The 15000-nt window shown below is 47.8% G+C and overlaps 3 protein-coding genes across 9 annotated transcripts in view; 2 read left to right on the forward strand and 1 right to left on the reverse strand.

The window, feature by feature from the left end:
* Nucleotides 1–116: 116 nt before the first annotated feature.
* On the forward strand, nt 117–3012 carry eif2a (eukaryotic translation initiation factor 2A; the record flags this gene model as incomplete). The annotated part of the gene is made up of 7 exons (XM_030438336.1): nt 117–277; nt 391–475; nt 853–1185; nt 1605–1718; nt 1863–1976; nt 2112–2177; nt 2294–3012. Coding segments are annotated over 7 exons (939 nt in total), but the record flags the coding sequence as incomplete, so codon positions are not given.
* A 1793-nt stretch (nt 3013–4805) lies between these two features.
* On the forward strand, nt 4806–7778 carry tsen34 (TSEN34 tRNA splicing endonuclease subunit). 4 transcript variants are annotated; one of them, XM_030407312.1, is made up of 5 exons: nt 4806–5214; nt 5915–6190; nt 6263–6413; nt 6489–6779; nt 6860–7778. In XM_030407312.1, the coding sequence occupies exons 2-5, from the start codon at nt 5924–5926 to the stop codon at nt 7045–7047; spliced, it is 897 nt and encodes a 298-aa protein (XP_030263172.1). In that variant the 5' UTR covers nt 4806–5214; nt 5915–5923; the 3' UTR covers nt 7048–7778. The 4 variants fall into 4 exon arrangements, with proteins under 4 accessions (XP_030263172.1, XP_030263181.1, XP_030263152.1 ...); XM_030407321.1 differs by having other exon boundaries at nt 4806–5020; XM_030407292.1 differs by lacking the exon at nt 4806–5214 and having other exon boundaries at nt 5653–6190.
* mindy4b (MINDY family member 4B) overlaps nt 7523–15000 on the reverse strand; it is a 12026-nt gene continuing 4548 nt past the window's right edge. For all 4 annotated transcript variants that reach the window (XM_030407249.1, XM_030407269.1, XM_030407259.1 and 1 more), the window contains 7 exons: nt 14703–14865; nt 14556–14621; nt 14400–14470; nt 14248–14320; nt 13986–14162; nt 8446–8620; nt 7523–8349 (listed from right to left, as the gene is read on the reverse strand). In XM_030407249.1, the coding sequence (XP_030263109.1) occupies nt 8213–8349; nt 8446–8620; nt 13986–14162; nt 14248–14320; nt 14400–14470; nt 14556–14621; nt 14703–14865 (862 nt within the window). In that variant the 3' untranslated portion in view covers nt 7523–8212. The remainder of the gene's footprint in view (nt 8350–8445; nt 8621–13985; nt 14163–14247; nt 14321–14399; nt 14471–14555; nt 14622–14702; nt 14866–15000) is intronic.

The following is a 15000-nucleotide window of genomic DNA, read 5'->3' on the forward strand; positions in this document are numbered from 1 at the left end:
TCTTCTTCTTCCTCTTCCTCCTCCTCTTCCTCCTCCTCCTCCTCGGATCCTCGGGAGCGTAGATGAATCAGGACACAGTGTTTAAATGATCGTTCCTCCGTGTCTCTGTGTTCTGAACAGCCAAGAACGGTCCGATCTACGACGTGGTGTGGAGTCCAAACTCTACGGAGTTCTGTGTGGTGTATGGCTTCATGCCGGCCAAAGCCACCGTCTTCAACCTCAAGTGTGACGCGGTGTTCGACTTCGGAACTGGACCACGAAACGCTGCCTACTACAGGTGAGACACACCTGACTCTGCTCATGGTACCAGGTTCTGGGAAGATAATAGTGTCACGATGAATCAGAAACTGTTGGAGAGAGATCCTGATTGTGTCCTCCTCCCTGGTCCAGTCCTCAGGGTCACATCCTGGTCCTGGCTGGCTTCGGGAACCTGCGGGGTCAGATGGAGATCTGGGATGTGAAGAAATACAAACAGGTGAAGAAAAACAGCAGCAACGCGAAGACGTGAACACAAACCACAGACTGTTGTGTCGTCTGAAACATTACGGAATAAACTTTATTTCTATCATTATTTATATAAAGAAGAATCACTGGAGCTCCTCTCAGAACCTCCGGGGGGCGTCTGAGTCCCATCATGAAGAGATTAAATACCTCCTGCTGATGTGACTGCTTTTGAGAGTCTGACCCGGGTTTAAAGTTGGCTGTTAGAGACCAAAGGTCCAGCAGAACCAGATGAATCACTGTAATGACAGATGATTAGAGATGATGTCATAGTTTAACTTTTAATCTATGCTGTAAAGCTGCAGGTCTGACCTGGACCACATGATGAGCTGGTTGTTCTCTGTCCTCCAGGTGTCCAAACCCCAGGCTGCAGACACCACACATTTCTCCTGGTGTCCTGATGGTGAGCACGTTGTCACGGCGACGTGTTCTCCGAGGCTGCGGGTCAGTAACGGGTATAAGATCTGGCACTACACCGGCTCTGTACTGCACAAGTGGGACATGGCGGCGGGCTCGGAGCTGTGGGAGGTCCGCTGGCAGTCCTTCCCTGATGGGAGCTTCCCTGAGCGGGCCGTCAAGTACCAGGCAGCGGTCAGCGAGCTGGGAACCACACAGGCTCCGCCCACACAGGCGTACCGCCCACCTGCGCTGAGACACCTGCCGGCCACAGCGAGTTCCAAACTGGTGAGGGTCAGACCTAATGAGAGAAAACTACAACTTCCAGGATGCATCTCAGTTAGCAACATCACGGAGCTTGAGTCTGTACTCGGTTACTCTCCACCACTCAGGATTTAGAAACTGGCACTATTTTTTTCAACCGAAGTAAAAATGAACACTTCACAGACAACACAGCTAGCTTAGCGTTAGCCCGCAGCTAGCTCAGTGTTAGCCTGCAGCATCACTTCTAGACTCCTCCTCCTGTGTGGCGAAGACGATCAGCTGACTGGTAGCAGAGGAAACGCCGACAGACATGTTGGTTTATTTTTTGAAGAGTGCTCACTCTGGACCGATTAGAGGAACTGAATTTTGTAACAAACTGAATTTCTATCGTTTGTTGTTTATTAATGGTGAATATATATAATTTATTTATTTATTTTTTTCAGCATGAGGAGGAGCCTCCTCAGAACATGCGTCCTGGTGCTGCAGGAGAGAAAAGTCTCTCTAAGTCGGCTCTGAAGAACCAGAAGAAACGAGAGGCCAAGAAAGCTGCGAAACAGGTGAACCAATCAGACGGCTCCAAATGTTTGTCTGCGTGTCCTGATTGGATGAACAGCAGCTGTCAGGAACATGTTAGATTGAATTATGAAAAAAAAACATTCACATACAACACATGTATTAATATGATTACTTTTATTCTGAAGGATGCCAAATCTGAACCTGAAACTCCGTCTGACACCGCCCCCATCAGCAACAGCCAATCAGAGCCAAGCAGCGGTGACCCAGAGACCGACAAGAAGATAAAGAACTTAAAGAAGGTGAAGAACAACTTGTTCATGTAGAGTTCAGTGATGTAACCATCAGGTGTGTAGGTGTTCTGCACTGTGATTGGTCGGCGTGTCAGTGACGTGTGTGTGTGTGTGCGTGTGTGTGTGTGTGTGTGCGTCTCTCAGAAACTGAAAGCCATCGAGGAGCTGAAGGAGCAGCAGGCATCAGGAAAAGTCCTGCAGAAGAACCAGGTGACCTGATCCACCATTCATTACATTTAATATAATCAGTAATCAATATAAGTGATCAGATTTGTTTTTCTAATGAGGTGTGTGTGTGTGTGTGTGTGTGTCTCTGTCTGTTTCAGCTGGAGAAGGTGCAGAAGGAGGAGCAGCTGCTGAAGGAGCTGGAGGAGCTGCAGATTGGACAGTAGGAGGTGCTGCAGCAGCTACAGGCCCCGCCCCCAGTCCCACAATGCACCACACATACACACACCACACAGAGGACAGACGTGTGTGTGTGTGTGTGTGTGTGTGTGTGTTTGTTGTCTACATTTTGAGTTTGTTCAGTTTGTCTTCACCTGTCAGGCGAGGAGGAGGCGGGATTTATGTGAGGGGCGGGGCCATTGTTTGACGATTGGATAACTGGTTCTGATTTCATTCACGTGCCAGATGACATCATGAGTTCATTCCTGTGTGTGTGTGTGAGAGACATGAAGCCCTGTTGCTATGCAACATGTGTACAGATGCTGAGGCCTGTGACAGTGATCCTTTCAGAATAAAAGCCTCCTGTGGTTGTATCAGGTGATGAAACTAATAAACATGTTGATCTATGAGTGTGATTCTGTGTCAGGTTGAATCTTAGCAGGACGTCAGTGTGGACCATTATTCAAATATTCTTCATGTATTATTATTATTGAGAATGTTTTGCAGCAGTTGGACTGTCATGACATGTTATGATCTTCACTCAAACTCAAACACTGTGTTTGAGGGTTATTGTCTTCTCTGCATGCAGCTGATCCACTCAGACAAATTCCTCGTTGGTGTAAAATCCTTCTTGGTAATAAATCTGGTTCTGACAGTTTGAGCTCGTTAGTTCAGATCTTCTTCTTCTTCTTCGCTTTTGTTCTGAACTAAAATAGTATTTCAGTGTTTTTTAATACAAAACATCTCGAAATGTTCAGTTCATGTTTGTAGAAAATGTATCTGCAGCAGCACTTATTGATCTGTAACATGGTGCTGGAGCACCCCTAAAGATGGGCTCAGCACCCCTAAAACTTGGAGTAAGAAATGTTGTTATTCTAAAATTTGTGTTCGTCTTTGACAAGGTTAAATTATGTCCAAAACATACTCCGTAGTGGGTGGTTTAACATGGACATGTTAAGGACGAAAATGAAAACACCCCCGTTTACTAAATGGTATCATCCTCTTCTCACGCGCTACTTCTCCTCTGTACCTGAACGCTCCGCAGGTCGACCGTCGTCCAGCGACACACACGCAGAGTGAGAATCCGTTTAGTTGTAGTGTTGTGAATCAACTAACTCATTCAAAGCAGAGCTCCACCAAAGAGCCTGCAATCGTTGCGGGAGGTTATCTCATGTGTCAGTGTTTCCTCTATATGCGTTCTGCTGCTGGATTTTCAGCGCTGCCGCAACATTGTTTTTTTTTTAAATAAATAAAATGAAAACATGATTTCTGTAGGTTTAATATCACGGGGGGCACACAGTGAAAGCACTACACCTTAAGTTATCTTGAAATCGATTATTATTGTCATTCTTGCTATTTGTATCATTTCTACAAGTCACCGTTTATGTTGAGTGACTGAAATTCCAGCGTTAGCAGCAGGAGGACGGTCAGCTCACCTCTCACAGCCGCGCTGAATCACTGAGACTGATTAAGGAACCGTCATTAAATTACTTTGCATAAATATATTAATACAAAATAATTGCAATATCTTCCATGTCATGTGACCCAGTGACTTCTGAAACTGATTCTGTTTCCATAAAAAATCTATAATAATAAAGAAAATAATGGTAAAAAAGTTATCTAATGCTCAAGAGGTTAACATGTTTTTAAGCAGCAATATCAACTTCTACACTATTTTGTCTCATGTCTTAGATTCTGATTCTCAAATTCTGAAAATGATTTTTTCTCACCAGTAGTCACCATTTAAAGGGTTATTTTTGAAAATGTTCTTCTGGGGGGGCGTGCCCCCGGACCCCCCTAGTGTTGCTAGGTTACCGACTCAGAGCACCGCTGCTACAAAACAATCTCGGGGAAACACTGTTCTAAGAACTTCGGGTGTGTGGGGTGAACTATTTCTGTCTAAGCTGAAGCTGACAACGGAATATGGAAAAGTGTTAAGCTAAAGTAAAAAGAAACAAAGATTGGATTTCGGAGTTAGTTGAACCAATGTTCAAATGATAAAGTTACTTTTCAAATTTTTGTTTTGGTGAGAAAAAAGGGTGTGTGGTGGCAGTGGGCTCAGTGGGGCTCAGCACCCCTAAAGCTCTGACCCTACAATCGCCCCTGATCTATAATATACATCACAGACAGTCAATATTCAATCATTAATATTTTTTGGTTGGAGCTCGTCAGACATAATGAGTGACGTCAGTGAGGTCTGAAACACGTTTGTCAATTCTGATTCTGACTCTGAAAAAAAGAAAACATGAAGAAAACTTCGATCAACTGTTTCCAGCCTGTCATTGGATGATCTGTCCATCAATCAAACTCTCCTGCGCTCCTATTCGTCAGTTCAACTGCGTGGTGTTCTCTCCGTATGCGATCGTTTTTGTGTCTCGGGCGGTTAAACTGAGCGGGGCACATGCTTATGTTCCCTCTCCGAGAAGCCCCGCCCTGCTGTGATGTGACGACGTCAGAATCAAACACACCCTTCGGCAGAATCGAGCACTGCGGCGCAGTGAGCGCGTGTTGATCAGTTACTGAGTCTTCATTGAACACTGTTAATTGATCAGTGTGTAGTAATTGATCTGCAGTTTGTTGTAGTTTATGACGTTAGACTAAAAACTACAGCGGAGCAGTTTACGGCAGGTCGTGAGAGCGAGACAGGAAGCACGTGCACACACCGCTGAGTAAGTTAACACCTAACGGCTAACAGATGCTCATTCAAACTGATTGATCTGTTCGATGATCGATCGGTTGCACAGACAGACACCTGTGACCTGAACAGGTAAGACAGACTCTGACGTCAACACCAGGAGCTGTTCTCTGAGCGCCTCTTCAGTTTCAACATGGAGGACAGCTGACAGGTCACAGCTGTGAGCAGGTGATTTCACATAAACAAAGAAAGAAGTTCATGTAGAACATTTGCCGAATGAACAAGAAGGTCCAAATAATGCAGAATGAGTCAGAGACAGAGTTTCACAGAGTTTATAAAGTGTCTCCAACTCAACAACTCACTAAACTGACACATTTGTTAAGGGAGTCTGGGGACTTTCTCCACGGGGACAAAGAAGTAGCCTATATTGTTACTGTTTAGTGTCTTTGTAACATGTGACATGTTTAGATCAATAACATGTTTCTTCTTTCATAAATGGAGTGTAAATGGTGAAATCAGTGTAAACAGTGTGTTCAAACAGCTGATCAATGTTGGCAGGTAAGACTTTAGCACTTTAGACACAGAAGCAGACAGGCTGGTACAGACATGCTGCCACAAACTGACACTTTTTACAAGGAGACAAACAACTTCAGCTGAAAGATTTAATGCTGAATTTACAACAAGGACACAATGACTTACAATCTGTCACACACACAGTTTCACTACGTTAGAACGTTTGTTTAATTCTACAATTCTTAAAATCATTACATTTGTTAATGAAGTCTGGTGATGTTGTGGTGACTATTTCAATGAAACTGTGGCCTGAACGGGTCTCTAGTGGACTTGGATGTACTTAGAGCAGCACAGGTGTAATTAGATTACTCAGGATGGATAGAGAGTAGATAAAGTGATGCGTGCGTGTTCTCAGGTTCAGGTGATGGATGATGACTTCTCCAGCAGACGGGAGTCTCCGCCCCCTCCCCATGTTGTGGGGGTCAGTCTGTGTGACTCCGCCCCCCTCCTGTGGCGCGTTGAGGACTTGCGGTCAGTGAGGGCTCAGGGCCTGGTCGGGGCGCTGCTGGGCTCGCTGCCCCGAACGCCACGTCAGAACGGACGACTGGGCCGACCGCTGCTGCTGCTGCCGGAGGAGGAGAGACTGCTGAGAGAGCGACAGACTGCTGCTGCGCTGCCAGCCAGGAGACAGGTGAGCTCACCTGCTGGTCAGGGACAGCACAACCTGATCCTAAGGTGACTTCTGATTGGTTGTTGTTGACAGGATGGAGGAGGGGCGGAGCTTGTTGTGCAGGTGGAGCAGCAGCAGGAGGAGGAGCAGCAGAGGAGTTATGAGGAGCAGAGTATCCTCGCTCTGGAAGACAGGAAGTCAGCACTGCTCAGAGCTATGACATCATCACACTCAGGTGGGCCAGGTGAGACGACTGATAACATCAGTCGACCTGAACACTGTCGGGCTGGTCTAATAATTCTTGTTGGGGTCCTCTCAGGTTCAGGTACTGGGACTGAGGCCTCAGACGAGGCCCTGCGGGGCCGCCTTGAGGACCTGGACCGGAGTTTTACCTTCCCTCAGTCGGCGCTCGCGGTCCAGCTGAGCACGGCGAGGGCGGGGCTGTCTTACTGTCCCGAGGCCCGCGCCTTCCTGCAGGCCGACTGGCCAATTAGAGAGCAGCATGATCGCAGCTGGGATGCCAGGTACCAGGTGTTCAGAGACCTGAGGGGGCGGGGCTTCTACCTGACCTCAGCGGGGAAGTTTGGAGGAGACTTCCTGGTTTATCCAGGTGAGAGAGGTCACACCTGTCTGTCTCTCTGAGTCTGTCTCACACCTGTCTGTCTCTCTGAACCTGTCTGTCTCTCTCAGGTGACCCTCTTCGATTCCACGCTCACTTCATCGCCATCTGTTCGTCCCTGGACGAGTCTGTCTGTGTGCTGGATGTTCTGTCTGCTGCTCGTCTGGGTTCCAATGTGAAGAAGACCGTCCTGCTCTGCTCGCCAGGGACGGACGGACGCATCCTGTACACGTCGCTTCAGTGGAGCGGGATGGTTTAGACCTAGACCTGGACCCCGACCCCGACCTGGACGTACCGGTCCTCAGAGGAAACTGACTGAGGAGTAAATCAAAAAACCTTCAGGACCAGCTGGTCTCAAATCGGATTGTTAAAACACTGAACAGGTCTGAGTCTCTGGACCCGAAGACAAACAACAACATGGAACCTTGTTTTGTCCTCCAGAAAATGAAGGTGGGTCCAGTTTTACAGGATCTGTGTTTGTTCTCTGGACTGAAACCAGAATAAACTCTGTGTTGTGGACTTCATGGTTCTGGTCCTTCATCCAGACCTGGTGCTTCTGTGAGAACCAGTTCTGGATCAGAATGGAACATGAGGCAGAACCAACAGCGAATGTGTGCAGGTCTTTAAAATGTCTGTCTGAGCTCCGAATCAGCTCAAACATCTATTCCAGTTTCATTCAGAACGGGTCGAGCTTCTCTGAGAAGTTCTGATGTCACAGGTTAAAGTTCAGACTGTGTGTTTATTGCGAGCTGCTGCTCAGCTGTTAGAAACATGGAGGTGAATCTCTGCACTCGACAACAGATCCACTGTAGACCTGAATCTTTTTCTTGAAGTGTGACACGTTGACGGATGATCAGGACAGAACCAAGTGTCGGTCTGCTGAGAGGAGGAAGTCTGTGACACTGTGAACTCGACACAACATTTGTGGGCACAAACAGTCACTTCTGCTTCAGGACCATCACAAATAAAGTTCCCCTGATTCACAGTGAAGCTGTTACCACTGAGTCTTTCTTTAGTCTCTCTGTAGATCAGGAGCCCTGTTGGGGACTTTAAAGGGACAGTTCACGCCAAAATCGAAACACGTTTCTGTTGACCTGTGCTCTGCCGAGGATGCTCGTCTGTATGAATCTTCCTCGGTGAGAAAACAGTTCCGACATGAAAACACAGCTCTGGGTTCTGTTGAGTCAGCAGCTCGTCTGTGGAAAGACTTTAATAAATGTATATTTTTACATCAAGTTTGAAACAAGCTCAACCCAAACAGACTGCGGTTGAGAAGAAACCTGGTTTGGTTTTATGGTAAACTGTCCCTTTTAGAGGAGATGGTCTTCACTGATCCACTTGGTCCTGGTGATCCGGACTGATGCAGGTCCAGTTGGGCTGCTGCAGGTCTTTGGTCTGTTTGTGATTAACGTCCTGTCAGGTGATCAGTAGAAAGGTACGGTGCTGTTCCAGTCTATCGCTGCTCCATCCCACTTAGTCCTGATGGTCATCTCCAGAGATGGGAACCTCTTCTCTGGATCTGAGTGTGAGGACGACGCCTCCCAGTGGTGAGAGTGAGTATCTGCATCACGACAGCAACACACACGTTACACATTACTTTATTACACTGACAGGGTCAGGACGGGGTTCAGGGGGTCAGAGATCAAGTGGTCCTTACCCACAGTGAGCCTGGTCGTCTGATTGGTCTGTCCGTTGTAGTAGAACAGGTGGAACAGGTGCTCCATCTTCCAATCAGAGAGCAGCGAGCGGTTCACACTGAACAACACAGAGTGACTGTTGTTGATGCTGCAGAGCCACACGGGAAACCTGGGAGTCTTTAACATGCTGCCCACCTACACACACGCACGCACACACAAGCACACATGCTTCATCATGTCAGTGATTGGTTCTCCTCATGAGCATCTGGTTGTTCACTTGATTGGGTTGAAATCTGTCTTGAACATCACAGAGACCTTCTGTAGATCTGAATCAGTGAGTGAAGCCATGTGATCACTGTTGATGATTAATTCATCTTGTTTGTGTGTGTGTGTGTGTGTGTGTGTGTGTGTGTGTGTGTGTGTGAGAGCAGGTTTCCAGCAGTGATTGATTACACATGAACTGAAGATGAGCTCCACTTACATCATAAAATAATAACACTGGAATGAAAGGAAGCGTTAATATTCCATGTTGTGTTGTTTGACTCAGCTGATAACTTGTTATATAATCTGTGTGTGCCGGATGTGATGTCATACATATAAACACTGTGTGTGTCGTTAACACACGATACGCCCTCATCACACATGATACCGCTGCTACACAGACACCAGTAATTCCACCTGAACACTGTCTGAAGTCGTCAGAGGTGAAGTGTTGTCGTTCCTCTGAACAGCACAGGAAACTACACATCTACATCTGTGAGTAGTAGCACTAGTCGTAGCAGGTGTAGTCGTTGTAGCACTAGTCTTAGCAGGTGTAGTTGTTGTAGCACTAGTCTTAGCAGGTGTAGTGGTTGTAGCACTAGTCTTAGCAGGTGTAGTCGTTGTAGCACTAGTCTTAGCAGGTGTAGTCGCTGTAGCACTAGTCTTAACAGGTTTAGTCGTTGTAGCACTAGTCTTAGCAGGTGTAGTCGTTGCAGGTGTAGTCGTTGTAGCACTAGTCGTTGCAGGTGTAGTCGCTGTAGCACTAGTTGTTGCAGGTGTAGAAGTTGTAGCACTAGTCTTAGCAGGTGTAGTCGTTGTGGCACTAGTCGTTGCAGGTGTAGTCGTTGTGGCACTAGTCGTTGCAGGTGTAGTCATTGTAGCACTAGTCTTAGCAGGTGTAGTCGTTGTAGCACTAGTCTTAGCAGGTGTAGTCGTTGTAGCACTAGTCTTAGCAGGTGTAGTCGTTGTAGCACTAGCCTTTGCAGGTGTAGTCGTTGTAGCACTAGTCGTTGCAGGTGTAGTCGTTGTAGCACTAGTCTTAGCAGGTGTAGTCGTTGTAGCACTAGTCGTAGCAGGTGTAGTCGTTGTAGCACTAGTCTTAGGAGGTGTAGTCGTTGTAGCACTAGTCGTTGCAGGTGTAGTCGTTGCAGCACTAGTCGTTGCAGGTGTAGTCGTTGTAGCACTAGTCGTTGCAGGTGTAGTTGTTGTAGCACTAGTCTTAGCAGGTGTAGTCGTTGTAGCACTAGTCTTAACAGGTGTAGTCGCTGTAGCACTAGTCTTAACAGGTGTAGTCGTTGTAGCACTAGTCTTAACAGGTGTAGTCGTTGTAGCACTAGTCTTAACAGGTGTAGTCGTTGTAGCACTAGTCTTAACAGGTGTAGTCGCTGTAGCACTAGTCTTAGCAGGTGTAGTCGCTGTAGCACTAGTCTTAGCAGGTGTAGTCGTTGTAGCACTAGTCGTTGCAGGTGTAGTCGCTGTAGCACTAGTCTTAGCAGGTGTAGTCATTGTAGCACTAGTCGTTGCAGGTGTAGTCGCTGTAGCACTAGTCTTAGCAGGTGTAGTCGTTGTAGCACTAGTCGTTGCAGGTGTAGTCGTTGTAGCACTAGTCGTTGCAGGTGTAGTCGTTGTAGCACTAGTCGTTGCAGGTGTAGTCGCTGTAGCACTAGTCTTAGCAGGTGTAGTCGTTGTAGCACTAGTCGTTGCAGGTGTAGTCGCTGTAGCACTAGTCTTAGCAGGTGTAGTCGTTGTAGCACTAGTCGTTGCAGGTGTAGTCGTTGTAGCACTAGTCGTTGCAGGTGTAGTCGCTGTAGCACTAGTCTTAGCAGGTGTAGTCATTGTAGCACTAGTCTTAGCAGGTGTAGTCGCTGTAGCACTAGTCTTAACAGGTTTAGTCGTTGTAGCACTAGTCTTAGCAGGTGTAGTCGTTGCAGGTGTAGTCGTTGTAGCACTAGTCGTTGCAGGTGTAGTCGCTGTAGCACTAGTTGTTGCAGGTGTAGAAGTTGTAGCACTAGTCTTAGCAGGTGTAGTCGTTGTGGCACTAGTCGTTGCAGGTGTAGTCGTTGTGGCACTAGTCGTTGCAGGTGTAGTCGTTGTAGCACTAGTCTTAGCAGGTGTAGTCGTTGTAGCACTAGTCTTAGCAGGTGTAGTCGTTGTAGCACTAGTCTTAGCAGGTGTAGTCGTTGTAGCACTAGCCTTTGCAGGTGTAGTCGTTGTAGCACTAGTCGTTGCAGGTGTAGTCGTTGTAGCACTAGTCTTAGCAGGTGTAGTCGTTGTAGCACTAGTCGTAGCAGGTGTAGTCGTTGTAGCACTAGTCTTAGGAGGTGTAGTCGTTGTAGCACTAGTCGTTGCAGGTGTAGTCGTTGCAGCACTAGTCGTTGCAGGTGTAGTCGTTGTAGCACTAGTCGTTGCAGGTGTAGTTGTTGTAGCACTAGTCTTAGCAGGTGTAGTCGTTGTAGCACTAGTCTTAACAGGTGTAGTCGCTGTAGCACTAGTCTTAACAGGTGTAGTCGTTGTAGCACTAGTCTTAACAGGTGTAGTCGTTGTAGCACTAGTCTTAACAGGTGTAGTCGTTGTAGCACTAGTCTTAACAGGTGTAGTCGTTGTAGCACTAGTCTTAACAGGTGTAGTCGCTGTAGCACTAGTCTTAGCAGGTGTAGTCGTTGTAGCACTAGTCTTAGCAGGTGTAGTCGCTGTAGCACTAGTCTTAACAGGTTTAGTCGTTGTAGCACTAGTCTTAGCAGGTGTAGTCGTTGCAGGTGTAGTCGTTGTAGCACTAGTCGTTGCAGGTGTAGTCGCTGTAGCACTAGTTGTTGCAGGTGTAGAAGTTGTAGCACTAGTCTTAGCAGGTGTAGTCGTTGTGGCACTAGTCGTTGCAGGTGTAGTCGTTGTGGCACTAGTCGTTGCAGGTGTAGTCATTGTAGCACTAGTCTTAGCAGGTGTAGTCGTTGTAGCACTAGTCTTAGCAGGTGTAGTCGTTGCAGCACTAGTCGTTGCAGGTGTAGTCGTTGTAGCACTAGTCGTTGCAGGTGTAGTTGTTGTAGCACTAGTCTTAGCAGGTGTAGTCGTTGTAGCACTAGTCTTAACAGGTGTAGTCGCTGTAGCACTAGTCTTAACAGGTGTAGTCGTTGTAGCACTAGTCTTAACAGGTGTAGTCGTTGTAGCACTAGTCTTAACAGGTGTAGTCGTTGTAGCACTAGTCTTAACAGGTGTAGTCGCTGTAGCACTAGTCTTAGCAGGTGTAGTCGCTGTAGCACTAGTCTTAGCAGGTGTAGTCGTTGTAGCACTAGTCGTTGCAGGTGTAGTCGCTGTAGCACTAGTCTTAGCAGGTGTAGTCATTGTAGCACTAGTCGTTGCAGGTGTAGTCGCTGTAGCACTAGTCTTAGCAGGTGTAGTCGTTGTAGCACTAGTCGTTGCAGGTGTAGTCGTTGTAGCACTAGTCGTTGCAGGTGTAGTCGTTGTAGCACTAGTCGTTGCAGGTGTAGTCGTTGTAGCACTAGTCTTAGCAGGTGTAGTCGTTGTAGCACTAGTCGTTGCAGGTGTAGTCGCTGTAGCACTAGTCTTAGCAGGTGTAGTCGTTGTAGCACTAGTCGTTGCAGGTGTAGTCGTTGTAGCACTAGTCGTTGCAGGTGTAGTCGCTGTAGCACTAGTCTTAGCAGGTGTAGTCGTTGTAGCACTAGTCTTAGCAGGTGTAGTCGCTGTAGCACTAGTCTTAACAGGTTTAGTCGTTGTAGCACTAGTCTTAGCAGGTGTAGTCGTTGCAGGTGTAGTCGTTGTAGCACTAGTCGTTGCAGGTGTAGTCGCTGTAGCACTAGTTGTTGCAGGTGTAGAAGTTGTAGCACTAGTCTTAGCAGGTGTAGTCGTTGTGGCACTAGTCGTTGCAGGTGTAGTCGTTGTGGCACTAGTCGTTGCAGGTGTAGTCGTTGTAGCACTAGTCTTAGCAGGTGTAGTCGTTGTAGCACTAGTCTTAGCAGGTGTAGTCGTTGTAGCACTAGTCTTAGCAGGTGTAGTCGTTGTAGCACTAGCCTTTGCAGGTGTAGTCGTTGTAGCACTAGTCGTTGCAGGTGTAGTCGTTGTAGCACTAGTCTTAGCAGGTGTAGTCGTTGTAGCACTAGTCGTAGCAGGTGTAGTCGTTGTAGCACTAGTCTTAGGAGGTGTAGTCGTTGCAGCACTAGTCGTTGCAGGTGTAGTCGTTGCAGCACTAGTCGTTGCAGGTGTAGTCGTTGTAGCACTAGTCGTTGCAGGTGTAGTTGTTGTAGCACTAGTCTTAGCAGGTGTAGTCGTTGTAGCACTAGTCTTAACAGGTGTAGTCGCTGTAGCACTAGTCTTAACAGGTGTAGTCGTTGTAGCACTAGTCTTAACAGGTGTAGTCGTTGTAGCACTAGTCTTAACAGGTGTAGTCGTTGTAGCACTAGTCTTAACAGGTGTAGTCGCTGTAGCACTAGTCTTAGCAGGTGTAGTCGCTGTAGCACTAGTCTTAGCAGGTGTAGTCGTTGTAGCACTAGTCGTTGCAGGTGTAGTCGCTGTAGCACTAGTCTTAGCAGGTGTAGTCATTGTAGCACTAGTCGTTGCAGGTGTAGTCGCTGTAGCACTAGTCTTAGCAGGTGTAGTCGTTGTAGCACTAGTCGTTGCAGGTGTAGTCGTTGTAGCACTAGTCGTTGCAGGTGTAGTCGTTGTAGCACTAGTCGTTGCAGGTGTAGTCGCTGTAGCACTAGTCTTAGCAGGTGTAGTCGTTGTAGCACTAGTCGTTGCAGGTGTAGTCGCTGTAGCACTAGTCTTAGCAGGTGTAGTCGTTGTAGCACTAGTCGTTGCAGGTGTAGTCGTTGTAGCACTAGTCGTTGCAGTTGTAGTCGTTGTAGCACTAGTCGTTGCAGGTGTAGTCGCTGTAGCACTAGTCTTAGCAGGTGTAGTCGTTGTAGCACTAGTCGTTGCAGGTGTAGTCGCTGTAGCACTAGTCTTAGCAGGTGTAGTCGTTGTAGCACTAGTCGTTGCAGGTGTAGTCGTTGTAGCACTAGTCGTTGCAGGTGTAGTCGTTGTAGCACTAGTCTTAGCAGGTGTAGTCGTTGTAGCACTAGTCTTAACAGGTGTAGTCGCTGTAGCACTAATCTTAGCAGGTGTAGTCGCTGTAGCACTAGTCTTAACAGGTGTAGTCGTTGTAGCACTAGTCGTTGCAGTAGTCGTTGTAGCACTAGTCTTAGCAGGTGTAGTCGTCGTAGCACTAGTCGTTGCAGGTGTAGTCGTCGTAGCACTAGTCGTTGCAGGTGTAGTCGCTGCAGGTGTAGTCGCAGTAAACCGAACGTACCGGTGGCAGTCGGCCTCTCTCCATCTGCTCTCTGCTCCAGTGTAGATAACCCACATCACTGCGAGACATGACGCCCTGCAGGGGATGCTCCAGAGGACGGCCGTCCTCTCCGAAGTTCACCGTCCCATTAAAGACGTTTGGACTGGCCCGACCCGTCAGCAGCAGGTTCAACAGAGCCTGCAGACAGTGAGCAGGGAGGAGGGGTTCAGCACGCAGGAGTTCTTCTTCGGTGGTTCTTCTCTAAAGCAGGTTAGCTTCTCACCTGACGACAGACGAAGTTTCCCAGGCTGAGGTAGAGTAGGTGAGAGGTGGTGGAGTCCAGATCCTCCTTCAGCCTGTGAGGAAGAGGAGGATAGGTGCTTTAATCTTCATCATGTGAGGAACAGCTGCAGCCTGTGGGGGCGCTGTTGTTACCTGTCGACTGTCCTGGAGCAGATGAGGCTGTAGAGGAAGAGGATGACCCCGTGACTCCCCTCGTCTGTGAACTGACACACACAACACAAACCAACATCACTCAGGTGTGTGTGTGTGTGTGTGTGTGTGTGTGTGTGTGTGTGTGTGGGCACTCACACACTGGATGCGGTCAAAGATGAACTTCCTGACATCGTCTTTGTTGTTGAAAGTGAAGAGCTGCAGCTGAAACAGTCAGTGCAGTTATTGATCGAGTCGTGTGTGTGTGTGTGTGTGTGTGTGTGTGTGTGTGTGTGTGTGTGTCACCCTCTCTGTGAAGTTGTCCAGTTTGTAGTCCAGGTGAGGTGTGATGCAGTAATCTTCAGTTACCAGGGTAACGGTGGCACTGACCTCCTGGCCAGCCAACCAGAGGCTGTCTGACAGCGCCACCGCCAGCGCCCTCTCCTGGTCCCGCGGGCCCACGCACAGACTGCAGACACACAAACGCTTCTGATCAGTCAGTTCTGACAGGTGGAGGTGTGTGATGATGTCATCACTGATGCATTATCTCACACCACAGGTGTGTTCTCCATCCTGTGACATCATGGGTTCAATGAGGATTCTG

Source organism: Sparus aurata, chromosome 2, assembly GCF_900880675.1.
Source record: "Sparus aurata chromosome 2, fSpaAur1.1, whole genome shotgun sequence".
NCBI lineage: Eukaryota > Metazoa > Chordata > Actinopteri > Spariformes > Sparidae > Sparus > Sparus aurata.

Excerpts from the sequence above, each read along its gene's own strand:
- tsen34 (XM_030407292.1), top strand. The coding sequence starts at position 5,897 with ATGCGTGCGTGTTCTCAGGTTCAGGTGATGGATGATGACTTCTCCAGC. Across the intron at positions 6,191-6,262 it reads CGCTGCCAGCCAGGAGACAG|GATGGAGGAGGGGCGGAGCT; the intron begins GTGAGCTCACCT and ends TGTTGTTGACAG. Across the intron at positions 6,414-6,488 it reads ATCACACTCAGGTGGGCCAG|GTTCAGGTACTGGGACTGAG; the intron begins GTGAGACGACTG and ends GGGTCCTCTCAG.